The 27,523-nt window shown below is 48.5% G+C and overlaps 2 protein-coding genes and 1 long non-coding RNA gene across 19 annotated transcripts in view; 2 read left to right on the plus strand and 1 right to left on the minus strand.

Annotated features, from left to right (window-relative positions):
- COL16A1 (collagen type XVI alpha 1 chain) overlaps positions 1-4,547 on the plus strand; it is a 51,483-nt gene extending 46,936 nt beyond the window's left edge. For 7 of the 8 annotated variants that reach the window (XM_016957964.3, XM_016957971.3, XM_016957977.3 and 4 more), the window contains 7 exons: positions 2-37; positions 624-668; positions 1,566-1,754; positions 2,202-2,268; positions 3,017-3,193; positions 3,376-3,453; positions 4,197-4,547. In XM_016957964.3, the coding sequence (XP_016813453.1) occupies positions 2-37; positions 624-668; positions 1,566-1,754; positions 2,202-2,268; positions 3,017-3,193; positions 3,376-3,453; positions 4,197-4,399 (795 nt within the window). In that variant the 3' untranslated portion in view covers positions 4,400-4,547. Of the gene's footprint in view, position 1; positions 38-623; positions 971-1,565; positions 1,755-2,201; positions 2,269-3,016; positions 3,194-3,375; positions 3,454-4,196 lie in introns of all 8 variants that reach the window. The other variant, XR_010154602.1, reaches the window with a different exon arrangement.
- Positions 9-11,810, minus strand: LOC134809276 (uncharacterized). The gene is made up of 3 exons (XR_010154603.1): positions 11,658-11,810; positions 5,058-5,197; positions 9-173 (listed from the first exon to the last, which is right to left on the minus strand). It is a non-coding gene; the product is annotated as an uncharacterized LOC134809276 (long non-coding RNA).
- Positions 11,795-27,135, plus strand: PEF1 (penta-EF-hand domain containing 1). 10 transcript variants are annotated; one of them, XM_063803761.1, is made up of 6 exons: positions 11,831-12,201; positions 21,139-21,278; positions 21,482-21,782; positions 23,694-23,849; positions 24,362-24,505; positions 26,159-27,135. In XM_063803761.1, the coding sequence occupies exons 3-6, from the start codon at positions 21,668-21,670 to the stop codon at positions 26,386-26,388; spliced, it is 645 nt and encodes a 214-aa protein (XP_063659831.1). In that variant the 5' UTR covers positions 11,831-12,201; positions 21,139-21,278; positions 21,482-21,667; the 3' UTR covers positions 26,389-27,135. The 10 variants fall into 10 exon arrangements, with proteins under 10 accessions (XP_513269.2, XP_063659831.1, XP_063659840.1 ...); XM_063803763.1 differs by lacking the exon at positions 11,831-12,201 and adding an exon at positions 12,214-12,778; XM_063803766.1 differs by lacking the exon at positions 11,831-12,201 and adding an exon at positions 12,216-12,660.
- The last annotated feature ends 388 nt before the right edge of the window (positions 27,136-27,523 follow it).

Here is a 27,523-nt window from a genome sequence, read left to right on the forward strand (position 1 = left end):
GGGCGAACCTGGTACGGATGGTGCAGCTGGCAAAGAGGTACAGTTGTACTGGTCTTCTCTGTTTCCTTGGGGGTGCTTCTCGCTCCTCGCCTTGCCCTGACCCCTCTTCATTTTTTTCAGTAAACATTCCTTCTATGTACGGGCTGTCTCTGGAAATTGTTAACCCTGTTGTCCTGGGGAGAGGAATTAGAGACTTGAGGCCAAGGATGGGAGTGAGATTTGTTTTACCTTTTTTTTTTTTTTTAAACCCTGTGCCTGGTCAAAAAGAAACAACAACAACAACAATAATAATGATAATAATAAATTCCAAACAAACATCTCCTGGGTATCAGGTCTTTCCAGGCCCCCCAGTATGCCACAGACTGGCCCTCTCATTCTGACTTCTCACCTCTCTTCATCTGTGATGGGGGCCCAGCCAACATGCTTAAACAAGGCCATGCCCCAGAGGACATTATTTTCCCTTCCAGCTGGGCAGGGAGGCTGCGCTCCTTTCTCACACAGAGCCAGGCTAGACACACCTGGGGGCCTCAGGCTGTGGAAGGGGCCTCTTCACTGCACCTCCCTCCCCAGGGAGCCTCAGAGATGCTGCCTGGACTTCACCTCTGACTTTTGCTTTCCTCTAGGGACCCCCTGGAAAGCAGGGATTCTATGGACCTCCTGGTCCCAAGGTGAGTGGGCACTGGCTGGGCTTGAGAGGAGAAGCTCACGAGTGGATGAAGCCCAGCTGCAAGTTACGGCTTTAGCCACAGAGAGGAGACACAGGAAGGCCAGTGGGCAGGGGGAAAAAATGCAGAACTTGGAGCAGGATAGTGTCTGAAAATTTCTCACATGGGGTCATTAGCTGTGGTTGGGGGGAAGGAAATCTCCAGTTCATTTACTCACTGATTGACTGATTGATTCATTCATTGTTTCCATTTCCCGAGCACTCCCTTGCTCCTGCTCACATTCCAGGCCCTTGTCCTGGCCTCAGGTAAACAGAGGTCCCTGAACAATAGGTGCTCACAATAGACCAGTCACACTTACACTAGGGATTGGCAAGTTTTCCAGAAGACATGAGACATAGCGCTGTGGGATGAGAGGGAGGAGCACCCAACCCAGCCTGGGGAGTTGGAGAGGCTGCGGAGAGAACAGGAACACTTCAGCTCAGGAGGGGTGCACTGGATAGAGAGAGATGAGGGGAAGGGCATTCAGGACCATAACAACATGGCAGAATCAGAGAATCATCACCAGTGAGGTCTGGTGGGAGGCAGAGGGTGGGGAGAGGAGGCTGAGGAAGGAACGATCAGGACCACATAATGAATGGCCTTGCATGCCCGGCCAACGAATGAGTGCTTTATCCTGAGGACATTTGGGAGCCATCAGAATTTCTAAGCAGGGAGTAACACCAGGAGAACTGTCTTCTAGAAGGACCACTCTGGGGCAGTGAGGTGGAGTGACCTGTCAGGATGCTGTGGCCACAGTCTAGAGGGAGACGCTGGGGGCCTGGTGGGAGGGTGGAGAGAAAAGAGCAGATTGGTGAGACATCATGATGTAAATTTGACAGCACTAAGTATCTATCTTTGTAGGGTGATCCAGGAGCTGCAGGACAGAAGGGCCAGGCAGGAGAGAAGGGGAGAGCCGGCATGCCTGGTGGACCTGGCAAGAGTGGTTCCATGGGGCCTGTTGGGCCACCGGGCCCTGCAGGAGAGAGAGGCCACCCTGGAGCTCCGGGGCCTTCGGGGAGCCCTGGCTTGCCTGGTGTGCCTGGCTCCATGGTAAGGGGGAATGCTGGCAGCTGTGGGCACTGTCCCATAGAGCAGGCATGTGGGGTGGAGCTCGGATCATCTTCCAAGCTCCTGCTGACATTCTGTGGGAAACAGCCTGGCTCCCACAGAGGGCAGCTCTTAACTGTGTGCGGAAGGGTGGGGATGATAGGACCCTCTCCCCAGAAAAATGCACTTAAGCACAAAATGTTTTGTATCATATCTGGGTGGTTAGGACTTTGGATTGAGAATCTACGGAGGTTGCTGTGAGCCAAGATCGCGCCACTGCACTCCAGTCTGGGTGACAAAGTGAGACTCTGTCTCAGAAAAAAAAAAAAAAAAAAAAGAATCTGTGGGAGGCTCCTGAGACCTTTGCCTTCCTCCCCAACCTTTATTTCCATAGGGGAAAATGCCAGGCTTGGAAGTATAATTGAGGCAGGTTTTCTTCTCTTTCTTCAGGGAGACATGGTGAATTATGATGAAATCAAGAGGTTCATCAGACAAGAGATCATTAAAATGTTTGATGGTAACTGGCAGCCAGCTGGGTGGCAGTGGGTGCTGCCTGCCCTTCCTTGTGACTTCTCTGCCCTGCCTTGGCCTCTTTCTCCTTAAAGCTCAATGTCCTCCTGCTCTCACCCTCCACACACTCACAGGCCTGGGGTTGACAGGCAGATGTTCAATTATCCTTCAGACCTTCCTTGTCACCTGTTCTGTTCAGAGATAAAATGATTCCCTCCCGCATTCCCCGAGCCCCCACTTGAGCAAAGGAGACAGACAAGAAAATTGGTATTAAACGAGTCTGCCTGAAGTGAGCTCTAAATACAGGGGCGAGCGGCACTGTAAGATGGCTGGGGTGGTTTATTTGAAGTGTTTTTTTCTGTTCATTTGTTCATCCAACATTGATGTGCCAGGGACTGGGGAAAACGCAGGCCCTGTCCTGAAAGGGCTGGACGTCTTGCTTGGGAAGCAGACCTTGAATGCCAAGCAAGGAATGCGGACTTTATTCTGAAGCCAGCGGTGAACTAATGAGGGGTGTTGGAGCAAAGATGCCATAGTCAGATCTGGGCTTTGGAAGGATCTCCATGGGGAGCGATGTGGAGGCCAGGACGTGGGACCCCCCTTGCGAGACCCACCCCCATACTCCTTGCCCTGACATCCCTGTGAAGGAAGGCTGCTGTGGACTTCATGCTGGTGGCCTATATGCAGCATCTGCAGTCATTCTGAGTCCCTGGGGGACCCTCTGACCTGTCCCTGTCCTTGTCCTTTTTTTACAGAGAGAATGGCTTACTACACCTCCAGGATGCAGTTCCCCATGGAGATGGCGGCAGCTCCGGGACGACCAGGGCCTCCAGGGAAGGATGGTGCTCCGGGCAGGCCAGGTGCTCCAGGGTCACCTGGGCTCCCTGGTCAGATTGGCAGAGAAGGACGGCAGGGCTTGCCAGGAGTAAGAGGTAGCTCTGCCCTACAGTTCCCAAGGGACACATGTAGTTCTTTGGGGCAGGCCTAAGTATTCCATGAGGTCTGTTGTGAATATGGGATGTGTGTGTGTGTGTGTGTGTGTGTTTCAAGTAATCTGACTGGCTGTGTCATTTTTCTGCTCAGGGATAGGACTTACTTATTTCTTTTGTTCCAGGACTGCCTGGTACCAAAGGTGAAAAAGGGGACATTGGTATTGGCATTGCAGGAGAAAATGGTCTTCCCGGCCCCCCAGGTAGGAAATACCACCATTTGAGACCATGAATCCAGAGCAGCAGAGACCCCTTTTCTTTCTGTTTCTTCTATGACACAGCTGTGTCAAACTCCAAATAACAACAGGCCAGTCAACTACATTTATAGGAATGCCACTGTGTGCAAGACACTCTGCCAGGGCCTGTGGGGATGTGGGGGCGGAAGACTCAGTACCTGTCCTTAAGTCCTAAACTGGGCTAGCATGATGCAGTAGGAGAGAGCTGCATGGAGGTGGGGATGAGGAACTCGAGTTCAAGTTCTACTCAGCACCTCACTGGCTGTACACCTTGAAGAGGCCACTTAAGCCCTTTGGAAGTGCTCTCTACGATGAATGTTTGGCTATATAGCCTGAAAGAGAATGGCCAAAGCCTGATGACCTGGCTCTGAGACCCAGCATCACAACTTACCAGAGGTGCAAACTCTCTGAGCCTGTGTCCTCATCTACAAAATTAGACAATAGCTTCTTTCTCAGGAAACTGTGCAGATTCAATGAATAATGCATCAAAAGCACTCAGCCCTGTGCCTGGCACATGGAAGTTCTAAATAAAACTTGCCAGCAGTATTGTTATTGTTAAATCAACGTGAGGCTCGGACTAGGTCTTCATGAAAACGTGGTAACTTGAGAAACAGTCATCAAATGTAAGGTATTATTTGATGCCATTATGGCTTCTTTTCCCTTATGATCTGGGTCTTCTGATTTTCCCTCTGTGGCCCTTCCCTCCCTAGGTCCTCAAGGTCCTCCAGGCTATGGCAAGATGGGTGCAACAGGACCAATGGGCCAGCAAGGCATCCCTGGCATCCCTGGGCCCCCGGGTCCCATGGGCCAGCCAGGCAAGGCTGGCCACTGTAATCCCTCTGACTGCTTTGGGGCCATGCCGATGGAGCAGCAGTACCCACCCATGAAAACCATGAAGGGGCCTTTTGGCTGAAATTCCCCACCTGCCTTTGGATGAAGGACTCCGTTGGGAATAAATGGCCAAAGCTTATAGGACTCTGTGACAGGTTGTGAATGTTTTTGTTGTTGTTGTTGTTTTTAATTGCTGTTAATATTTTTTAAATAATAAAGAAACAAAACTATCTGCCTTTCCCTTCCAGTGGGTTCCTCTGGTGCTGCAGCCAGAGCTCCCTGTTGCCCTCCTTTTCCCGTTTAGTCCCAGGATCAAAAAAGGGCATTTTGGGTACAGGGGCATATACCTGTAATCCTAGCTATTCAAGGGGCTGAGGTGGGAGGATCGCCTGAGCCCAGGAGTTTGAGACCAGTCTAAGCAACATAATGAGACTCAGTCTCCGAAAAATAAAAATTAAAAAATAAAGGGTATTTCCCTCCTTGCCTGTGGTCAGCCAGTGGTGCTGTGAGATTCTGCTGGATGGGGGCAGCTGATGACCCTTTGCTCCTCGGGATCTTGTGCCCTGTTCTTCATGCCTACGTCTCTTGAGTTAGAGAAGGAGCATCACGCAGCCTCTTCTCTCAAGTGAACCAAAGCACGTTGGAAGGTCCCACTTCCTGCTTTAAAGGTCCCTCCCTATTTGATTCCCTAAAGAAACCCGTGTTCAGTACCCCACCCACTCTTTGCCCATCCACTTCACCTTGTCAGTGTGACCCAGAGCCGCTCCGGGTTGCACCCTGGGAAAATGCCACCCGGTGCTGAGGTGTGTTCATCTGCCTGGAAGCCCTTCCAAGCATGCAGGCACTTCTTGATGCTCCAGTAATTCTGTGATTAGAATACCTGTGCAAACAGGAGAGAAGACAGGCTCCAGCTCTGTCCTAGGCAGCCAGGGAATGCTTCTCTGGGAAATGAGATGGAACCTTCTGCCTGTACCAATGCATGGTCACTAGCTCTCTATAAGTGCTTCCAGCAATGACTTTCTGGAGGGCGAATAACATCTCCTGTTTTTCTTCATTATTCTAATATACGTGGTACTTTTCCTGTACATCTTAGCCTAGGCCTTTAGAAACAGCCAGGTTGTATCAGTACAGAGAGTTCATGGGCAAGCCACGAGCAGATCTAAGCTCACGGTCCTCAAAGTCCACTGGGAGTTTGGTGATCTATCTGTTGTGTCCTTCTCCCTATGTAAAAAAGGCTAGGAAGGGGAAAAAAGACAGTGAATTGAATATTATAGAAACATTCTCTCTTGAGCTTCTTCCTTCTCTACTTTTTAGATCTCTTGTCCTGATGGGCTGGCTGCCCTGTGAGAAAGCAACAAGGCACTTCCAGGGGGATTTCCAAAGAAAGCTTTTTCACTGGCCCCAGCTATCTGGAAGGTTTATTCAAGTTGGATACACTTCAAAGGACTCACAGAGCAGGCTCAGAAATGTACCCAAAGTCTAGATGCTTATCCAAACTGCCTGAAGCCTTCAAACCGGCTGTCAAATCTCTGCAGAGCTGGTATTTCTAGCACATTTCTGAAAATTCCCTTCTCTAGTTGGGTCCCAAATACCAGGAGACCAGCCTATTGATGGCTTTTCAGAACCTTTGCCCTATTTTTTTTTTTCCTGCCAGGAGCAAAGGTGTGCTGGTGGCCAGAAGAATGAAATCAGACTCCTGAGCATGCCCGAGTGTCTCATGTGATGTTTTTAGATAAAGGAGGCGCTGATTCTTTTTTCATCCCTCCCCAGCTATTCTCAGTTAACCCTGGTTCTAACATAAAACATTAAAAAGCAAAGGCATCATTTTTGTACTGAAGTAGCAGCCAGGTTTTGGACAGTGGAAGAGGACAGATGTTAAAGCACTCCCATTGGAAGGCCAGCTTCCTCTTTCAGCCTAGTCTGCCGAGTACTAGCTGATGATAGGCCTTCTGATGAGGAGCATGTTGGCGCTGGCAGAAAGAAAGAGACGCAAGGACCAGCTGTGGAATTGAGCAGGTTGGCTTTGAAGGCCAGAGGGGAAAAACTGCTATGAGGAAACATCCAACTCACCCCCTTTAAGGGTCACCAGGGAATTGATCCTTATAGAGTAAATGATGCCTTCTTCACTTTTCTTCCTGAGTCAAATTCATGCTACTCTTAAGGGATTCTACGACAGGCTAGGTTTAAGCTTTCATGATTTGAATGCATGTCTCCCCGGAGTTTGAAATCGCTGTATTTTCTTGGACCATGAAGAACCAGATGGAAAGCTGAATTTTATAGTCTCTTCTGTTACTGTGGTCAGCAAAAAATCCATGGATCTTGCTCATCAGTTCAGGAGCTGGGTAAGCTGAAGAGAAAGCAAGGAGGGGCATGTGTCGTCCATTCCTCTTAGGCAGCTTTTGCACGTTCCAACCCCATTATCCTTCTGTCTTCATTTCTTAACCTACTCCAGGCTTTCCAGGCAGCACACAGATCATTCAGATTGGAAAAGTCTAACTTGATGAGTCCATTCCTCTTCCTACTTTGTCCCAGGGACTGTACTAGGCTCTGGGGATCCCAAGGCAAACTAGACAGATATGGTCCCTGCTCCCACAGCATCCACAGGGAGAGCAGACAGTTAAACAAGCACCTACAATAAAGTGGGATGATAGGGCAGTGCCAGGTACAGGGGAGTGCACAGCTGGGGAACCTAACCATGTCTAGACGAAGAGATGGATTCAGGCAGAGGGAACAGCACGTGCCAAGGCCCAGAAATGACTGGGTGCAGCAGGCTGAGTGACGGGAGACAGGACAGTGTGATTGGATTTTGGAGCATGAGCAGGGAAGACAGTTGGAAGCCACTGGTGGGTTTCTCACAAAGGTGTGTCAAGTCAGGTTTGCCGAGTGGGGAGTTCGCTGATGGCAGTGTGAAGGATGGGACTGGAGGGTCCTTAATTTGAGAAACCCTCTGCTCAATAAGATGGAGAAAAGGCTGCTGTGTATTTATTCTGCAGAGAAAAATCTAAACTTTGATGCTTCTGGAATTTAAATCTTCATTTTTTGTCATAATATTTTCCTCTGTCACTCAAATTCAACAGGATCTAATTAGACTCTTTCTTCATCTGGGGTCTGTTAACCCCTTTACAAGACTAGATTTTTTTTTTTTTTGGAGGTGGGGGGACGGAGTCTCACTCTGTCACTCAGGCTGGAGTGCAGTGGTGCGATCTTGGCTCACTCAACCTCCACCTCCCGGGTTCAAGTGATTCTCCTGCCTCAGCCTCCGGAGTAGCTGGGACTACAGGCACAAGCCACCATGCCCAGCTAATTTTTGTATTTTTAGTAGAGACAGAGTTTCACCATGTTGGTTAGGCTGGTCTTGAACTCCTGACCTCAGGTGATCTGCCTGCCTCGGCCTCCCAAAGTGCTGGGATTATAGATGTGAGCCATCGTGCCCGGCCATGGATTTTTTTTTTTTTTTTTTTGGTGCTGGAGATCCCAAAGGACTAGATCTTTTTTGTGGCTGTCCTGAACAGTTTATGGGAATAGACGATGTCAATGTACTCTCCTTATGATCCCATAATGGAAGGGGAGTGTGGCCAAATTGCCACGTCTGCTGTTCTCATTCCTCTGTTGCTTCTGTGGAAAGTTGCAAATCATCCTCTGATCCACAGCATCCAACTGGAATTTAAATTTCAGAACTGGATCTAGTTGGAATCAAAGAGAATTAATTCCATAATAATTAGGTTGGTGTTGGTATTCCTTCTCAGTAAGCCTTACAGAAGCTTGGTGCGAGCCAAGTGGCTCCTGGGAGGCTGTGTCTCTAGGGGAGGCAGTATTTTCCAGTGGATGGGCTTTTCATTACCAAGCTCTGCCTCACCTCTAATGGGTCAACCGCAGGGCTTCCACGAACTCAGGAAAGTGCTCTGTGTTCTAAAAAAAGTCTGGAATCCATGCTTTCCCCTTGGGCTACAAGTGAAACAATAACAGGAACTTCTCCACCCACCTCTGTCTGCCTCAGGTAGATGAGGTTTTGGAAGTGAGTTGATTGTTTTTCAGTCTTAGGAAGATCCTGATCTCTCTTTTATCCAGCCCCCTCCAAAACAAACATACCTGGGCCTGTGTGGGTCCTCAGAGGCACAGCCCTGGCTGTTGGCTTTGGCACGTTCCTGACTCCCTAAGAAAAGATGTGAATGCTCCATCCACGAAATAGCACAGACCTCCCACAGATAGTTCTCCTAAGCCCTTTGCTGGGCATAGGGGAATGGGGGCAAATAATTCTCATAGGAGTTGGATTCTCATCACCTAGAACAGAGCCTGGCAAGAGGTGGGAACCCAATGGGATCATATGTTTGTGGAATAAATGAGTGTGTGTCACATGACTCCAGTTTGCAGGCCAGCTTGTCACTGTTCTCTCTCCAGGCAAATACCCCCTTGACCTTCAACCTTCTTCCCTTCTGAAGTTTTGCAGCTCAATTCCACCAATATTTTTTGAACTGGGGGGTTAGGAAGGTAAAGAAGACACAATCTACTAACTATTAAATACTGAGTAGTTAAAAAAAATGCAGACCTGGGATCAAGTCCTACTTCTCCATTTATCTTTTTTTTTTTTTTTTTCCCCAGACAGAGTCTCTCTGTTGCCCAGGCTGGAGTGCAGTGGTGCAAACACAGCTCATTGCAGCCTTGACCTCCTGGGATCAAGCAATCCTCCCACCTTGGCCTCTGGAGTGGCTGGGACTCCAGACACATGCCACCATGCCTGGCTAATTTTTTAAAACTATTTTTTGTAGCGATAGGGTCTCACTATGTTGTCCAGGCTGGTTTCGAACTCCTAGGCTTAAGTGGTCCTCCTCCCTGCCTCCCAAAGTGTTGGGATTATAGGCGCGAGTCACTGCGCCTCGGCTCCATTTATCTTTTTGATAACAGGAAGGTCACTTAACCTCTCTGAGCCTCAGCTCCTCATTATAAATGGGTAATAGTATCTATCTCAAAAGACTGTGGTGAAAATTAAACACCACATAGTACTTAGCACAATGTCTGGCACCTAGTAAGCACTCAATACATGATAATAATAACTACTAACATTGAATTCATGCTAGGCACTATTCTAGGTGCTGAGGTTAGAGGACTACATAAGAAAATGACAATTCTACAATATACATGTAAACAAAGTGGACAATTCAACTAGTGACATGTATTATGAAAAAATAAGATAGATGATGGGAATGCGTGGGGGGCAGTGTCAAGAAACTCCCCCCACCCCAGGTGATATCTGAACTGAGACCTGGATGATAAGGAGAAGCCAACCAGTGAAAAGTCAAGGGAAGACTATCCCAGACAGAGGGAAAAGCTAGTCCAAAGACCTGGAGGCAGGAATGAGCAGGCAGTCAGAGACCAGCCAAAGCCAACATCCAGGAATGAGCTCTGTACATTCCAGGAGTGGCACAACCAGGCCGGCATGGCTGGAATGAGGCAAGGGGGACAGCAACAGCAAGAAATGAGGCTGGAGATGCTGGTATGTGTGGCCATGAATGTCATTAGGATGAGTTTAGCTTTTATTATAAGAGTGATGGGAAGTCCCCAGGGAGTTGAAGCCGAGGAATAAGATAACCACTCTGGCTGCCTGTGGAGAAAATGAAGTGTGGGGAGAAGAGTGAGAGCAGGAACATTGGTCAGTCGGCTATTGTAGTGATCCAGGCACGGATGATAGTGTCTTGGACTACAGTGATAGTGCGAACAGGGAGAAAAGAGCAGATGTGTACATGTTTGAATTAGAGCAAATGGAGATGAGGGAGGTGAGGGAGTGTGTGGAGAAAAAAAGGACACACAGGAATGATCTTAGGTTTTTGGCCTGAGAGACTGGGTGGATTTTCTGAGATGGAGAGGAATGGGTTTTGGGGAAAACACCAAAAGAAAACTCTTATACAAGGCAGGCTGGAATACCACACAGTGACAGTACCAAGTGCAAAGGGGGAGTGGCAAGAGAGAGTGGCTAACTCTGGAGCTAAGGGGAATGTGGGAGGGTTAGGTGGAGAATGGAATTGGAACTGAGCCTTGCAGGACTGGAGTTGGGAGGGCTGCTGGTCCAGGTGAAAGGAGTGGTTTGAACCTAAGTTTGGGGCATGAGCAGGTATAATAAGCTCATTTTCAAATTTACACATTTGTTCCTGTCAGCTAAGAAAAGTGAAATTTAGAGAGGTTAAATAACTTGCCTAAATAAAATGTGGTAGATATACACTGTGGAATACTATGCAGCCATAAAAAAGGAACAAGATCATGTCCTTTGCAGGGACGTGGACGGAATTGGAAGCCATTATCCTCAGCAAACTAACAGAGAAACAGAAAACCAAACACCGCATGTTACCACTTATAAGTGGGAGCTGAATGAGGAGAGCACATACACACACTGGGGTCTGTCGGAGCGTAGAGGGAGGTGGGAAGAGGGAGAGCATCAGGAAGAATAGCTAATGGATGCTGGGCTTAATACTTGGGTGATGGGATGATCTGTGCGACAAACCACCATGGCACACATTTACCTACGTAACAAACCACATCCTGCTCATATACCCCTGATCTTAAAAGTTGGAAATTAAAAACAAACAAACAAAAAACCTGCCTAAGGTGATACAGTTAGAAAGTGATAAAACAAAGATCCTCCCTCCAAAGCAGAAGTGCTGAATGGTGGAACTGAGCACAGAAATACAGAGTAGCAGAAGGGGCCGTAAGATTGGAAAGTTGAGGCTGGGCCAGATTCTGAAGGGCCTGGAGTGCCAGAATGAAGAGATTGGGCCTTATTTTGTAGGCGTGGATGAAGAGCATCCATTGTAGGCTGTGCAGTGGGCAAGTGGCATGATCAGCACTGTGATTTTGGAAAGTGCACTTGGTTAGATAGATGGACTAGACTGGATAACAGTTCGTAACATTCATTTATTCATTTATTTTAATAATCGTGTCAGTCGCTATACTAGGTACTGGAGTTATAATGACAAGCAAAAACAGACAAAACCCTAGCCCACATGAAAGAACTTGACAAAGAAATCAAATAAGCACACAAATAAGTGTTGAAACGGAACCACTGAGTGGCAAGTACATGGTGCTGAGATCACTGTCACTAGGATTTGACCTACGATGGGGACCGACCTAGACCTCCCTGCTGAGAACTGGACATCCATTGACCCCGGTTCTAGGCGACCCACTGTGAGCTAGGGCAAGGCAATTGCCTCTCTGCACCTCAGTTTCCCCATTTATGAAGAAAGAGGCACTAGATAATTCAATTTTCCTCCAACTCTAATGATCTGGGGTTTTTTTCTCCAAAGACCACAGATCTGTATCCCACTACAAGGGTACTAACTAGTACCCAGTACCTTGACATTAGAGGAGTAATTCCGCCATCGCCTCTCCCTACCGGGAAGAGTCGGTCGGTTCCCCGTTGTCAGGGCAACCGCCTGGCCACCGCCCCTCGTCTCCTTTCCCGCGGCTCATCTGCGGAAACTCAGGAGCTACTCCAGCAATTACGTCACTATCATGCGTCCCACTTGCCAGGTTATAACATGGCTACCGCAGCAACACCCCACCCAGGCTTCTCACTAAATTTCCCAACCTGACCACCTCTTCGGCCCACTCCACCTCAGGAAAAGGAGGAACATTAGCGCTGGTACAGCCGCCAAGACTTCCGGAAGCTCCATCAATCACTTAGCTCCCCTGGTCTCTCGGTAGGCATCCGCCCACCGCCCCCATCGTCACTTCCGTCGGCCGACAGCACCACCCAAGATTGACAGGCGCGGACGTCCAGTCAGATGCGGGCCCAGCCCCAAAGCCGAGACGAGGGGCGGGTTTGAGAGCGGAAAGCCCCACCCCTTGCCTGAGTGTGACGTCAGAATCACCATGGCCAGCTATCCTTACCGGCAGGTGAGTGTGTGAGGGGCCCGCGAATCCAGGTAGCGGCGGTGCCAGGCGCAGGCCCGACGTCCCCCTGCTCTTTCTCCCCGCTTTCTCCGCGCCCTTCCCACGATGGGTTCGCTTCAGCGAGGCCTTGCGCTGTAGAGAACCGAAAAGGGACCGTCGGTCGCGCCCTGCTCACGTCATGAAGGACCGCACATTCGCGAGGTCGTGTCGCGCCCCCTTGACGTCGCTCACGCGAGGATTTGGGGACCTTGGACCCCACAGGTCCAGGCTGGCGCTGGCCTGGGCTCCACAGCCTCCCAAGGCCCCCATGGGGGCCTTGGGCGGGGGCATCAGCCATGACCGGAGGTTTAGAGTTCTGGTTCCGCCGATCTCATTTGGGGCGTCGGATAAAAATCCAGGCTTCCGGACCCACCCCACACTGCATCAGAGTCATCAGGAAACTGGTTGTAGCAGGCGCCACAAGTGAGCTGGTTTGACCACTGACTTAGTTCAACACCGCCATTTCGCTTGTAGAAAAGTGAACCCCGAGAAGACACAGAACTTACCTGAAGTCACCAGGCAGTTAGGCAGCAGGGCCGAGGTCAGAACCCGGGCTATCTTCAGATGCCTCTTCCCCAGCGTATCTTGATTCAGTCAGGAATACCGCAGCAAGGTGATTCTGTGGCCAGAATTCTTTGTTGGGTGATAGTAGGGTGTTGAAGTGCACTTTGGTGTCAGAGGTAGGTTCATATCTTAGCTCTACCACCTAAATAGTCGTGAGCCCTTGAGCAAGCTGTTTTGCCTTTCTGAGTCCAAGTTTCCGCCTGTAAAATAGGGCCGAATAATAGGATCTGCCTCATAAAGCTGTTGTGGAGAGTCAGGAGGTGATGCTTACGAAGCGTTTGGTACATAGTGAGGTGTAACATGTGTTGCCCTTTAGCATTTTGATTTTTAGTAGACTTCTAAAAGGCCAGTGCCCGGAGGGTCCTCAAAATAGAGCCCTCATTTTACAGAGGAGGAAATGAAGCCCACAGAGGGCTGCGATCACACAGTTATTTAGGAGATGAAATCCATAAACGAAATGTGGGAAAACAAGATCAATTGGTATATTACACAGTGCTCAACTGAGTTTAGTCACAGGCCAAAAGATGTAACAGTCCTTCCAGGGAGTGCAGTCTTGTGCGGGTTACACAGTGTTTGGACCTCCATTATCCTAATCATGAAGTCCCTATCGGCATGCAGGTATTATTACCCCTAATTAACTGCTGAGGAGCAAACCCAAAGAGGTTAAGTGGCTTCCCAAAAGTCACACGTAGTAAGTGAGGGTGAGGCCATGACCAGAGCTTAGGACTTCTCTTATTGCATCCTTAGAGAGAGGTAGGAAAGAGAGAGGCCAGTGCGGGCTGGAGTTAGGAGGAAGTGTAGCATAGCAGTTGCTTCCTAAAGTCCATTCCATTTGCTGAGTCTTGGGAGGTTTTAATAGATATTGTTAATATAGGAGGATTCTGTAGTTAACTAAAGTTTTGGAAATACTCTTAAGTATAGCTGAATAAGTTTATTGACCACAAGCTATTTCAGAATCCTTAATTTGCTAATGTACATTGTAAATCATCCAGAAAGGAATATAATATGCAGTATTTCTTAAACATATCTAACCATAGAAACTCCGCCTCCCCGCTTTCTTTTCAGATGTCTGGTCACTTTTTTGACTCTAGTATTTCTGAGGAACACAGGCTGAAAAAACATTCATAGTGCCTTGTTTCCCAGTGGCTGGTCTTCTGCCTCAGAATCACCTGAGAGCTTGTTTAAGAAAGCACACTTTTGGGTCCCACTTCAGACCTGTTCTGTACCCAGGAATCTACATGCTAATAAGCATTAGGGACAATTTGTGTGCATCCTAAAAGCAGTGACAGGTTAGACAGAACTGTGCTAGAATTCTAGCTGTATTACTTACTAGTTATATACCCCTGGACAAACTAAGGGCTCTGAGCCTCAGCTTCCTCACCTGTATAAAGGGAGAAATAATACCTGTGAAAAGGGCTAAAATGAGGTTAAAATGCAGGGAGCCTGGCGTGTTGCTAGTGCCTAGTACATGCCAGTGTCTGGTGGCAGCTCTTGCTGCCGTGACTGCTCTCATGATGCCATGCTGCCTGGGCTATTCCTGGAGTGAAATACTGAAAAGGAGCACAGAGAGAAGAGTCTGGAATAGAAAAAGAAATGTTGTTTTTTTTCCTACCATACCCTTGTCCGCCTCCTGGTCTCAGGTGTTCTAAGAAAGGAAACGAGTTGTTTTAAAGCATCTCAGTCAGTGCTGCCTCCCCTCCACCCACTACATAGCTTTGGAGGATTCCAGCCTATTGTTAGGAGTCAGAATTCCTGTAATTTTCCACTGCTTCCAGTCCAGGGTACCCAAGCAGGGACTGGGTATTGGAGTAGTAAAATTCAAGCACCCTTTGGTCCTATGGGGGAACGAGCTTGGTGGATTTCAGTGCTTAAGAGCTTAGTTTTTGAGGCCAGAGAGAGTTGATTTCAAATCCCTGCTTTGTCACTCCCTTGCAGAAGTTTGTTGCAAAAGTCTGAGACTCAGTTTTCCCTTTTTTGAAAAAAATTTTTTATTTATTTGTTTATTTTTGAGACAGAGTCTTGCTCTGTCGCCCAGGCTGGAGTGCAATGGCACAATCTTGGCTCACTGCAACCTCCGTCTCCCGGGTTCAAGCAGTTCTCCTGCCTCAGCCTCCCAGGTAGCTGGAATTACAGGCACACGCCACCACACCTGGCTAATTTTTTGTATTTTTAGTAGAGACGGGGTTTCGCCATGTTGGCCAGGCTGGTCTCAAACTCCTGACCTCAGGTGATCCACCTGCCTCAGCCTCCCAAAGTGTTGGGATTACAGGCGTGAGCCACCACGCCTGGACTAGTTTTCCCTTCTTTAGAATGGGGTCATAATAGTATCTACCTCAGAATTACTCTAAAGATTAAATGAGAAAATCCACGTAAAGTGCTAGGTATGGTGTTGGGCATGTAGAATACTCCAAGTGGAGGAGTAATGCAGTTATGCAGATTGAAGAGGCAATGTGATAAGTATTAAATGGGAGTAAGTGTAAGGTACAGCACGGGAGAGTGAGATACCTAACTCAGTCTAGGGGTGCATTTTTAAAAGAGGTGATATTTAAGCCAACAACTGAATCACTGGTAGAAATTAGCTGAGTGAAGAAAGGAATACTATTCCAGCAGAGGAAATAGCTGCACAAAGCCCATGAAGCAAGTAAGACAGCCTAGTGTTTTGGAGGAACTTTAAGAAGTTCAGTGTAGTTGTAGTGATGTGGGGGAAAGGGGTAGGAAATAAGACTAGAAAGGTAAGCAAGGGCCAGATCCCAAAGGGCCTTGTATGCCTTTTTGGGGAGTGTGACTTCGTCCTAAGAGTAGTGAGGGAGCCAGGGAAGTGTTTTGTCCCATTTGTGCTTTGGAGTGCTTACTGTGGGGTGCTGTGAGAATGGATTGAAGCAGGAGAGACAGGAGGCAGGGATACCGGTTTTGACGCTATTGAGGTAATCTAGGCTAAAGAGAACTGTGACCTGGTAGAGGAGATTTGAGAAGCACTTGGGAGGTAGATTTGAGAAAACTTGGCCTTAGGTTTGGATGATTAGGCAGAACGGAGCTCCATTCACTGAGATGAGAACACAGGGAGGCATGGGTTTGGAGGGAAGGTCCAGGAGGCTGCTGGATGCGTGGGTCTGTAGCTCAGGAGTGATGAAGCTGGAAAGATTTGAAAGTGTGAGCACAGAGGTAATTGAAGTCTGGGGATGGTTCTTGGCTCATTGTTTATTGGTTGCATGCTTCTCTCCTATTTCAAGTGGCTCTGCTGGTGAATGCTTGAACTGTTCCTCTTGTCTTCCTGTGATTGTTTAACCCCTTAGTTTGGGCTTCCCACCTCCTCCTGTGCACTTGAAGGGTAGCTCTGGGGTACGAACCTGTCTTTGCAATGCTCCCTCCTCCATTCGTCATCAGGGCTCAGCTTGGAACAGCCTTTGATACCTTTAAGCTTCACAGGGGTCTTGAGGTTAGAAGACTGAGTCCTCAGAACTGGAAAGAAAAAAAAAATACCGAACTTTCTGAGGTGGTTATTTGGGAGGAGGTAAGATCCCTACTGCTTGCGCAAGTGCAGGTAGAGATTCCAGGTGGTTCTGCAGAGATTCCATTATTAACTGAGAGGTTGAACTGAAGAGTCTTTGGGGTGTCTTCCAAAATGTGGCTTGGCTCTCAAAGTGACTCTAGGTGCTGGGACGAAAAAGAATGAGATTTTTCAAAGAGTCCCTGATTTCTGGGCTTGAAGGCTCTGAGAGATCACCTAATCCAGCCTTCCCCCTCTACCTCTGTCCACAGTAGAAATTCATTATATTTGACAAAGACATTTAGCACAATCCCTCACACAGACACATGCTAGGCACTCACTCATTTATTGAGTGAACAAACAGAAGGGGGTAGTGTAGAGTCATGCAGACCCTGACTTGAATCCCAACTTGCCCATTCTAGCTGCATGATCTCAGGCATGTTATTAAACTCTCTGCCCCTTAATTTTCTCATCTGCGAAATGGAGATGACACTGTTTACCTCACAGGACTGAGGATTAGTGAGAGCTGGTTGAACTGGAAGCACCTAGCAGAGCCTCAGTAAATGTTTGTTGCCCCCAGTCCCCCCAGGGCATCAGATGTAGCTTATTTGCAATCAGCCAGAGCCCTAGAGATAGTTTTTCTGTGTTGCTTCAGAAGCTGCAGTTACTGAACTCTTCCTGTCCTTCCCCTCCACCTGCCTTCACAATCCTGTTTATCAGTATGAAATAACTCTTGGAAAAACTCTAAAAAGGGCTGGGAGCATGGAGTAGTGTAAAAGAACGTGGTTCAGACCTTTGCTAACAACTCAGTGACACTGGGTGACCCTCTGTGAGGTGGGGACCACCTCATCTTCTTCCCCAAACTTCCTGTGCAGCCTGGATTCTGTCTCAGTTGGCTCCACCTCCTTCATCTTGTGCAAAAGCTAGAAACCCGAGTCATTCTGAACACTTTCCTCACTCCTCCTCCATCTCTTTCCTAATCTAATTAGTCACCAAGTCATGTCTGGTCTATCTCTGAAATAGCTTCAGAATCCATTCCGTTCTCTTCATCCCCAAGTGTGCTGTCTGGTTCATGCCCTGCCTGCCCAGCACCTGGGCTACTGCCTCCCTAGCTGGCTCATCCTCCACACCGCCGCTGGTTACTTCTCTAAACAAGGTTCTCATCACGTTCCTCTCCTATTGGAAACCCTTCTATAGTGCTCTGTTTTCTCCGGCATAAAGCCCCAACAAAACTCTTTAGAGTGGTGTTCATTTGTCCAAATATTTGTGGAGGCTTGCAGGTGCCAGGCACTGTGCTGGGCCCTGGGGTGCCATGATGAGTGAGGTGCAGTGTCTGCCCCTGGGGAGCTTACTGTTGGGTGGGGGAGATGCTAGACAGAAACTACTCTTAGACACTGATACCTCACGGCTAACTGAAATGCAGGGGGAGAGGTGCTTGGTCAACGAGTGTATAGAGGGCCTGCCTTTCTGGGTTCACACTGCATTCTTGGCTCTGCGGTTTAACTCATTCCCTGAATGCACTATGCTCACTCTTAAGTCTGTGCGTTTGTCTTTCTTCTCTCTTCTGTCTGGAGTGTCCTTCCTTGCCTGCCTTTTGGAAAATGTCTATGCATCCTTCAAGGACCATTTCCAATATCACTGCCACTTCCTCCAGGAAGCTTTCCTTGACCCACTTCATACATTGTTCATTTATTCATTCTGCAAACAGCACAAATTCCTCCATCTAAGCTTCCTTGATAGCACATAAGTAGATTTTTCTGATGGCACTGATCAGATTGTATCACAATTATCTGTGGGCTCCTTAAGGGCAGGACTTCATTTACTTGTGTCCTCAGATCTACTACAGAGCCTAGTACAATATTGTCACTCTGAAAATGCGTGCTGAATGAAGTCCTTTAACAGCTCCGTGGCTTAGTTTCTTCATCTGTAAAAGAGGGCAACTAACATCTTCCTTTTTTCTGTTAGGAGGCCATTGGCAAGATTCTGCCTGTAGTGTTTGTGTTTGTGAAAGTACTTTGTAAACTACAGAGGAGGTCTTCAAATGCAGGACAGAAAGGAAAGGGTTTAATTGCTGCCAGACTACAATAGCCAGAAGGGCAGGAGACCTGCCTGGCAGCACCTGCTTTGTTGGCCTGGGGATGTTTCCTAGGTGGTTTATAGGTGGTTTCCTAGGTGGGTTTTCCTAGGTGCCAGGTGCGGTTTATAGCTTTGCTCACAGGGCTTATAGTGGGGCAGCTACTTCTGGCTTTGTGTCTGGCCTGTTCTTTGCGTGTGCCCAGATTCTGCAGAGTTCCCACTCCCTTTCCATCCTATGCTGGAATCCTGAGCCCTATTGCTTAATGAAGGAGTGTTGTAGCAGGAGGCAGGGGGAGTCATTGGGTGCAAGGGAGTGGTCCAGCCTTGTCTCTTCCTCCAGCTCACAGCATTACTTGGGCAAGTCCCTCCCTCCCTCCCCCATCTGTAAAATGGGGGTTAGGTTAAGTGACTTGTCTTCTGGGTATTTCTCTTGTCACACCTCTCCAACCCCTTGGGAATCCTGTTCATTCTCTAAGTCCTAGCTCAAATGCCACTCTCATGGAAACACTCCCTGATTTTACCCTCCTTCCTTTGCAGTCCTATGGCACATGACTTATGTCTCCATTTCAAACACCTGTTTTCCTTATGCTGTTTTGTTAGACGTTACACAGTGTCTACATGTTGTCTTGTTAACCGCGAGCGCCTTCAGATTGCTTCACTCTCCTTTATACCCCACCGCGCACAGTTCACTTGGCCCAGGACTTTGCTGATAACAGTAATTAATATAGCAATAGCAGCTATGACTTACTGATCATTTGCTTTATGCCAGGCACTGTTGTAAAAACTATTTTTCTTATGTGAGTGGTTTTCAGACTGTCTTTTCAGTCACTGTGAGGGGTTTTCAGAGCCCCCTCAGAATGTAGCAAGGGAGGGGTTCCATATTGTAGGGGCTCTGGAGCTCCCACCTTACTTCAGCCAGAGCAACTTTCTTGTATTTGTTTTATTTATTTTATCAAAGGATTCTTTCTTTCTCTCTCTTTTTTTTTTTTTTGGAGACAGGGTCTCCCTCTGTTACTCAGGCTGGAGTGTTGTGGCACAATCACAGCTCACTGCAGCCTCCAACTTAGGCTCAAGTGATCCTTCTGCTTTAGCCTCCCGAGTAGCAGGGACTACATGTGTACCACCATGCCCGGCTGATTTTTAAAAATTTTTTGTAGAGGTGGGATCTTACTATGTTGCCCAGGTTGGTTATCAAAGGATTCTTTAGCTAAAAATTAAACTGACAGAATTTTGCTGCATTTATTTTTTATAATCTGCAGAACAGTCCAGTGAGGAAGGAATTGTTCTATTTGTGAGGAAGCAGGCTCAGAGAGATGAAGCCACGGGCCCACAGTCATGAACTTAGCTGATGGGAGCAGAGTTTTAAATTGAGATCTGTGTGAGCCATTCTTGTCTGTGAAGGAGTCTTGCTAGTAGCTATGACAGCTTCTAGGGTAGAAAAGCTCCCAAGGATTGCTGAGTGGGGGAGGTGACAGGGCCTGCTTCCTGCCCTCCCCACAAAAAAACCTCATGAATTTGGCCTTAGCCTTAAGAGTAATTATTTCAAGCTATCAAACACAATAAAAAGAGAAAGCCCAGGCTCTCAGTGGCTTGGCCACTGGTGCACTTACAGGTTGATCTAGAACATATCTAGATGGTGCCGTTCTCGGAGCTGGGCCTAGCTGCTGTCTGTGCCCTTGAGCTCAGCTTGTCTGCAGATGTGTTGGGGCTGTGCTCTGCTGGGTCCTGTGCTAGCCATTTAGGGAGATGGAGCGGAACACTCCGAGGGCTACTGGTGTGGGAAGATGGATGAGAGAGGGAATGCCCCCATGTATGCTCTAATGCACAAATGCCCTGGACATAGAGCCAAGAGACCCAGGTTCTGGTCCCAGACCCTCCACACAGCCTGTGTGTGACTTTCCTGGACTTGAGTCTTGTCCTCTGTAGGAGGCTATTATTAATGGTGTTTATTGAGTGCTTAATTTGTGTCAGGCCCAATGTCAAAGGGCTTCACATAGCTGGCCTCATTTCATTCACAAACTAACCTGAGAGGTAGCTATTATTATTCCCATTTTATAGCAGAAGATATTGAGGCTTAGAGAGGATAAGTCAGTCCGGTTAGTAAATGGCAGAACCTGAACTTGAACTCTTGAACTGGTTGTTTTTTGTTTCTTTGTTTGTTTTGAGATTGGATCTTACTCTGTCGCCCAGGCTGGAGTACAGTGGTGTGATCATGGCTCACTGTAGCCTCGACCTCCCCAGGCTCAGGTGACCCTCCCACCTTAGCCTCCTGAGTCATTGGGACTATAGGTGTGCGCCACCACACCTGGCTAATTTTTGTATTTTTTAAATAGAGATGTAGTTTTTCTATGTTGCCCAGGTTTTTAGTAGAGATGTTGTTTTTCTGTGTTGCCCAGGCTGGTCTCTAACTCCTGGGCTCAAGCAATCTGCCCGCCTCAGACTTCCAAAGTGCTGTGATTACACAGGTGTGAGCCACCATGCCTAGCTGTTGAACTGGCCGTTGAAAGCATTGTATCGTATTGCCTTAGGAATAGGGTCTCCCCTGCCTGCCTCACAGAGTTGTGAGTGAGGATAGGGAAATGTTTTTACATCAGGGTAAGGAAGACATGCTGTGGATGAATCCATGCTATAGCTATGTCATTTGTGACTGATGAGGGTCAGGGGTGTGTGTTAGAGACTGCGTTTGCCCCATGAGTTCTGCAGATAGAGATGGGAGTACCACAGGTTGGGCATTTGGAATTCTGTTTGATTCATTTGCCTATTCATTCATACAGGAAATATTTACTGAGCATCCATTCTACACTGGGAGCTGCGGATAAAGTGACAAACCAGACAGGATCCCAGCCCTTGTGGAGCCCCTTGACGTGCAGGAAAGGAGAGTTAGGAAAGGAGGATTTCAACCCTGACTCTGCAGGTCATTGGCGGGGTGACTTTGGGTAACTCGTTGCTCCTCTGGAAGCCTCAGTTTGCCCATCTGAGCAGTGAGATCATAATTCCAACCCTACCTATAGGATCAGTTGAAAGGATGGTGGTGGAAGTGCTTTATAGTTGTAAAGTGCCATACTCTGCCTAGTTTCTGGCCTCATCATTCTGACTGATATCTTGCTCTTCCTGCAGGGCTGCCCAGGAGCTGCAGGACAAGCACCAGGAGCCCCTCCGGGTAGCTACTACCCTGGACCCCCCAATAGTGGAGGGCAGTATGGTAGTGGGCTACCCCCTGGTGGTGGTTATGGGGGTCCTGCCCCTGGAGGGCCTTATGGACCACCAGCTGGTGGAGGGCCCTATGGACACCCCAATCCTGGGATGTTCCCCTCTGGAACTCCAGGAGGACCATATGGCGGTGCAGCTCCGGGGGGCCCCTATGGTCAGCCACCTCCAAGTTCCTACGGTGCCCAGCAGCCTGGGCTTTATGGACAGGGTAAGTAGTAATCTTGGACTCCGGGTACCTCTGACGTGGTTCTGAGTTATCCATGGCCAGCCTTTGTCCTTCCTGTGGGTGCGCAGGCAGCCTGGTCTCTGGCACCTTAGCATCTTGCTTCCAGCTTCAGTGTGTGTCCTCAAAATGAGAAGTTTGTCAGCTAGTTTTGTTGCAAGCATTTATTTGTATTGCTTGCTCATGCTTACTTTCTTTTGCTTACATGTCAGCAGCTGTTAGCTGGCTGTTGAGTTTCTGTTCCCTGTGTCTTTTCATTCAGGGATCCATGCTGAAGGAGCAGCTCCTGTTTGGGATATGTTATCTTTGTAGCAGAGAGAAAGAGCAGGAGAGCTAGCAGGAATGCACAATGCCTCTTAAAGCTTCTCTGAAGTACTGTATGTCTCGCCCACTTGCATTCTTTTGGCCAGAGCACCCCCTGATCAAGACTGACATCAGTAGGATGGGAAAGGATGCCCCTCTGCAAGCCACCAGGCAGTGGGAGAGGATGTACAATGCTCTTAAGGGAAGGGGAGATTAGCAAGTAATCTAATAATAGATTATTGAACTGGCCTTTTAAACCATTGTACCATATTAGTACAATGTCTGTGGGTGTGCAGACTGTGTCTCCTGGCTAGAGATTATTAGCCAGGAGACGATAATGTAGCCTACCATGGGGAGAAACTCAGTTTAAATATCCGTTTCACTGTGAAAATATCTCAGAATACACACATTCCAGGCTCTTTGCTGAGGATTTTATTTTGCTGTTATCTCATTTAATCATCACAACAATTCTGGGGAAATGGGTTCATTTTAGAAATGTGAAAATCATTACTCAGAAAATTGTACATTTTGCCTAAAGTCACACGAGCTAGTAAGGATCAGATCCAGGGTTTGAATCCAGGTCTGCTTTGATTCCAAAGCCTGAGCCCTTCTATACAAACTACACAGTTCAAACATGTTACAGAATCTCTCCTGCCCCGGGGCTGTGGCCCTTGCTCCCCTATGACACCGATGTTTTAGGAAGATGGCTAGAACCTGCCCGGATTTTTCCAAGGAAGTCAGACTAATCCCTAAGTCAGGCATACCTTTTTCCCTCTGTCCTTACTGGGCTTTGGTACTAGGCAGTGGTTTCTGTCCTCCACAACTGCCCATGGCTGTCTTTGTGTGAAGGGACCCCGATTGTGGCCAGTTAACTCAGTGTCCTAAGGTAGACAGACTTACCAGCTTCTACACTGTTTTGTTGTTGTTGTTGTTGTTGTTGTTGTTGTTTTTTGAGATGGAGTTTCGCTTTTGTTGCCCAGGCTGGAGTGCAATGGCGTGATCTTGGCTCACCACAACCTCCACCTCCCGGGTTCAAGCGATTCTCCTGCCTCAGCCTCCCCAGTAGCTGGGATTACAGGCATGTGCCACCACGCCCAGCTAATTTTGTATTTTTAGTAGAGACGGGGTTTCTCCATGTTGGTCAAGCTGGTCTCAAACTCCCGACCTCAGGTGATCCGCCTGCCTCGGCTTCCCAAAGTGCTGGGATTACAGTTATGAGCCACCGTGCCTGGCCACTTCTACACTTTTATCTACCACCCATTCCCCCATCTCGCAGTTCACCTTTTCCAGAGAATTCTTGAAATGCTACAGGGGTACGGGTCCCCGTTCCTTAAAAACATAAAATCAATTAAGAGTAGTGTCTGGAACACTATACGAGAACTCCAGAGGACTCATGGAATAGAAATCAACTGCAAATACTCATGAATCTTCACTGAAGGTCCTCTTCCATCAGAGTAAGAATGTCAGCTTGATGGAAGACAGGGAAGGTGAATTTGTGAAGCTTCGTGTGTAGGAAAAACCTGTAGCCAGGAAGTTACTGAGGCTGGCCCTTCCTGGCATTTCTGTTGATGGCCTTCACACCCCTTCCTCCAGGTGGCGCCCCTCCCAATGTGGATCCTGAGGCCTACTCCTGGTTCCAGTCGGTGGACTCAGATCACAGTGGCTATATCTCCATGAAGGAGCTAAAGCAGGCCCTGGTCAACTGCAATTGGTCTTCATTCAATGATGAGACCTGCCTCATGATGATAAGTGAGTCTCCGCCTTGCCCTTGGGCCTGAGCTGGGGCAGAGCCACCTGAGAGTGGACAGTAGGTGGGTGGGTGAACATTCTGAAGAGAAATTCATTGACCAGGGAGGACTGTGGGGAGGAAGCTAGGTTCAGGGTGAGATCCCCTAGACTGAGAGCTCTTTTCCTGAGATCTTTCTTAAGTTCTAGACCCTGCCTAGTTACAGGTTAACTTAGTTTCCTCTTCTGTAGAATGGTACTCCCTCCCCTGTAGGAAACAGCAGGGAGGGGTCAGGTGCCAAGCCTGCAGAGAAAATGCAGTTCTGGATGGGGTGGGGCTAAAGGTGTCCAGAGTAGGAGGACGGTGCAACGCTTGATGTGGGTGTCTCAGGTGCAGGCATCTGGGCCTCAGGGCTTGGTTCTGTGAAGTCGCCTACTCCAGCCTGGAGAGAAGGGCTGCCTCAATGGGTCCTGAGGGGGACCCTTGGCCTTCAGTCTTGAAGCCTTCCTCCCCTCCTTTCCCTCCTCACCTTCAGACATGTTTGACAAGACCAAGTCAGGCCGCATCGATGTCTACGGCTTCTCAGCCCTGTGGAAATTCATCCAGCAGTGGAAGAACCTCTTCCAGCAGTATGACCGGGACCGCTCGGGCTCCATTAGCTACACAGAGCTGCAGCAAGGTGCGGGTCATGGCCGGGGCATGATGGGCAGGGCAGAGCTAGACTCTTCTCTTTACACCCTAAGATACAACAAAGGGGTTTCCTCTTGTTACTGAATGTCCACCTGCACTACAAAATGCTGTTCTCAGTGCAGGCCTGCATCCCTCACCCCTTCTTTGACCCAGCTGGGGCACTGAGCCAAGAGCCAGGGCAAGGAAACACCTGGGTCCAGAATCAGGGCTGGACCCTGGAGTGCTGGGTGAGACGGCCCCAGCCACAGGGAGCCTTAAGGATGGAAACTTGGCACCTTAAGGACTATGAGACCAGTGTGTGTGGCTTGGGTGACTCCTTCCTGTCCAGTTTCTAGCATGTAGAATGGAAAGAGCCCTGAACAGGGCTCAGAAAGATGGGTCTGTTGCCACCTCTGCTAGTGGACAGTTTCTTTCCCAACTTTTGGGACCCTGAGCACTCTAAAAGTTGCAGTTGGGGAAGATGACCTGAGGCCACAGCCCCAGGTCTGGTTCCAAACTGACTGTGTAAGGCAGGAGGCCACAGTTTGGGCTCAGGCAGGTTAGTAAGAGGTTCGCGGGAGGACCCAAGAGGGAGCTTTGCCACCCAGGAGGGAGAAAGGGCTCCCCAGAGAGTCTAGTCCTTTGCCCAGGCTGTGGATTTCATTCAGACTAAGGAGGTCTGTGGGCAGGAGTGAGTGCACCACATCTGCCCCCAGTAAAAGGGAGGGGAGATGACCTATAGTAATCACCTACTCTTGCCAGCTTTTGTCGTGGATATTAGTAAGGGTGATATTAACCACAACAAAACGTATTTACTGAATGCTTGCTATTTTTAATAGGCTTATGTAATTCATTCTTCCCATGTGCTAGGTACTATTTATAATTCCACACCCTTCAATGAAGAATCCCTTATAATCTCCCTTTTACCTGTGAGAAAACTGAGGTTTAGTGTAGGTAACCTGCCCAAGGGCCCGCATAACAAATGGAGAGCTGAGGTTTTAGCCTGGCCTGGTAAGTTATGAACAGAGGAAGGAAGGAAGCATCCCAGTGAAGAGACAGGATGCTCCAAGAGACCTTGGAGTGACGGTGACTTTATTAAAATAGCATTTACCAAGTGCTTTTTCTGTGCCAGTCACTGTGCTAAGTGCTTTACATGATCACCCGTTTTAATCCTTACTAGAACCTACAAGTTAAGTATTATCCCCATTTTAGAGATGATAAGATAGGGATAGTGAGGCTAAGCAACTTGCCCAGTGGCTGACGCCAGAGCAGGTCCTCATACCTCTGCTGTGCTGCCTCTGATGTCTGCCCCAGGCAAGGTGGTCCTGGGAGCTCAGGCTTCCTTTTGGAATGCAAACGAGTCAGAGATGATTGCGGATAGTCCGTTGTCGTCTCTGCAATCCCCTGAGCCTCAGTTGAAGAGACAATAATGGAGATTTGGAGAAAGAGGGATGAGGGCCTTCCACCTAAGGGGAGCATCCAGACAGGGTCCCTGTTGTGCTTCTGACATCTTAGACAGACCCTTGGGATTTCTCTACCCTCTTTGTGCTTCTGTGCCCATCCTCTCGAAGTTCCTTGAACTGTTGTGATCCAGTATTGCTGATTGATGGAGGTGCTCATGGCAGGTTTTTGTGTGTCTGGTCTGTGTGCCCCTCTTCTCCAGCTCTGTCCCAAATGGGCTACAACCTGAGCCCCCAGTTCACCCAGCTTCTGGTCTCCCGCTACTGCCCACGCTCTGCCAATCCTGCCATGCAGCTTGACCGCTTCATCCAGGTGTGCACCCAGCTGCAGGTGCTGACAGAGGCCTTCCGGGAGAAGGACACAGCTGTACAAGGCAACATTCGGCTCAGCTTCGAGGACTTCGTCACCATGACAGCTTCTCGGATGCTATGACCCAACCATCTGTGGAGAGTGGAGTGCACCAGGGACCTTTCCTGGCTTCTTAGAGTGAGAGAAGTATGTGGACATCTCTTCTTTTCCTGTCCCTCTAGAAGAACATTCTCCCTTGCTTGATGCAACACTGTTCCAAAAGAGGGTGGAGAGTCCTGCATCATAGCCACCAAATAGTGAGGACCGGGGCTGAGGCCACACAGATAGGGGCCTGATGGAGGAGAGGATAGAAGTTGAATGTCCTGATGGCCATGAGCAGTTGAGTGGCACAGCCTGACACCAGGAGCAGGTCCTTGTAATGGAGTTAGTGTCCAGTCAGCTGAGCTCCACCCTGATGCCAGTGGTGAGTGTTCATCGGCCTGTTACCATTAGTACCTGTGTTCCCTCACCAGGCCATCCTGTCAAACAAGCCCATTTTCTCCAAAGTGGAATCTGACCAAGCATGAGAGAGATCTGTCTATGGGACCAGTGGCTTGGATTCTGCCACACCCATAAATCCTTGTGTGTTAACTTCTAGCTGCCTGGGGCTGGCCCTGCTCAGACAAATCTGCTCCCTGGGCATCTTTGGCCAGGCTTCTGCCCTCTGCAGCTGGGACCCCTCACTTGCCTGCCATGCTCTGCTTGGCTTCAGTCTCCAGGAGACAGTGGTCACCTCTCCCTGCCAATACTTTTTCTAATTTGCATTTTTTTTCATTTGGGGCCAAAAGTCCAGTGAAATTGTAAGCTTCAATAAAAGGATGAAACTCTGGAGTTCCATGTTTTCCACAGTGATTTCTCAGCTACAGGTCCATCCACTCATTCTTTCAGTGACTAAGTACATCCTATACACCACGCCATGCAGAAAGCAGCAGCTTGGGGGGACATTGCCTATGTGGGGCTCCTCTCCACTGCCAGAGGGAAGTTGAAGTATAAGGTAGCCAGCTGAGGGGCCTGCCGGGTTCAGTTCAGTATGGCCTGAAGGTCTATTTAGGAAGCTATTTCATAGCAGTTTTAGGGCTGGCATTCTGGGTTGAAAGCAGCTACCTCAAACTTCATAGCCTGGCCTTTTCTATTTTCTCAGGCCCTAGTTTTATCTTCCAGACAAACTCCATTTATTAAGTCATAACGTTCTCCCCACTTTTATTAAGCACAGACATCT

This window comes from Pan troglodytes, chromosome 1, assembly GCF_028858775.2.
Source record: "Pan troglodytes isolate AG18354 chromosome 1, NHGRI_mPanTro3-v2.0_pri, whole genome shotgun sequence".
Lineage (NCBI taxonomy): Eukaryota > Metazoa > Chordata > Mammalia > Primates > Hominidae > Pan > Pan troglodytes.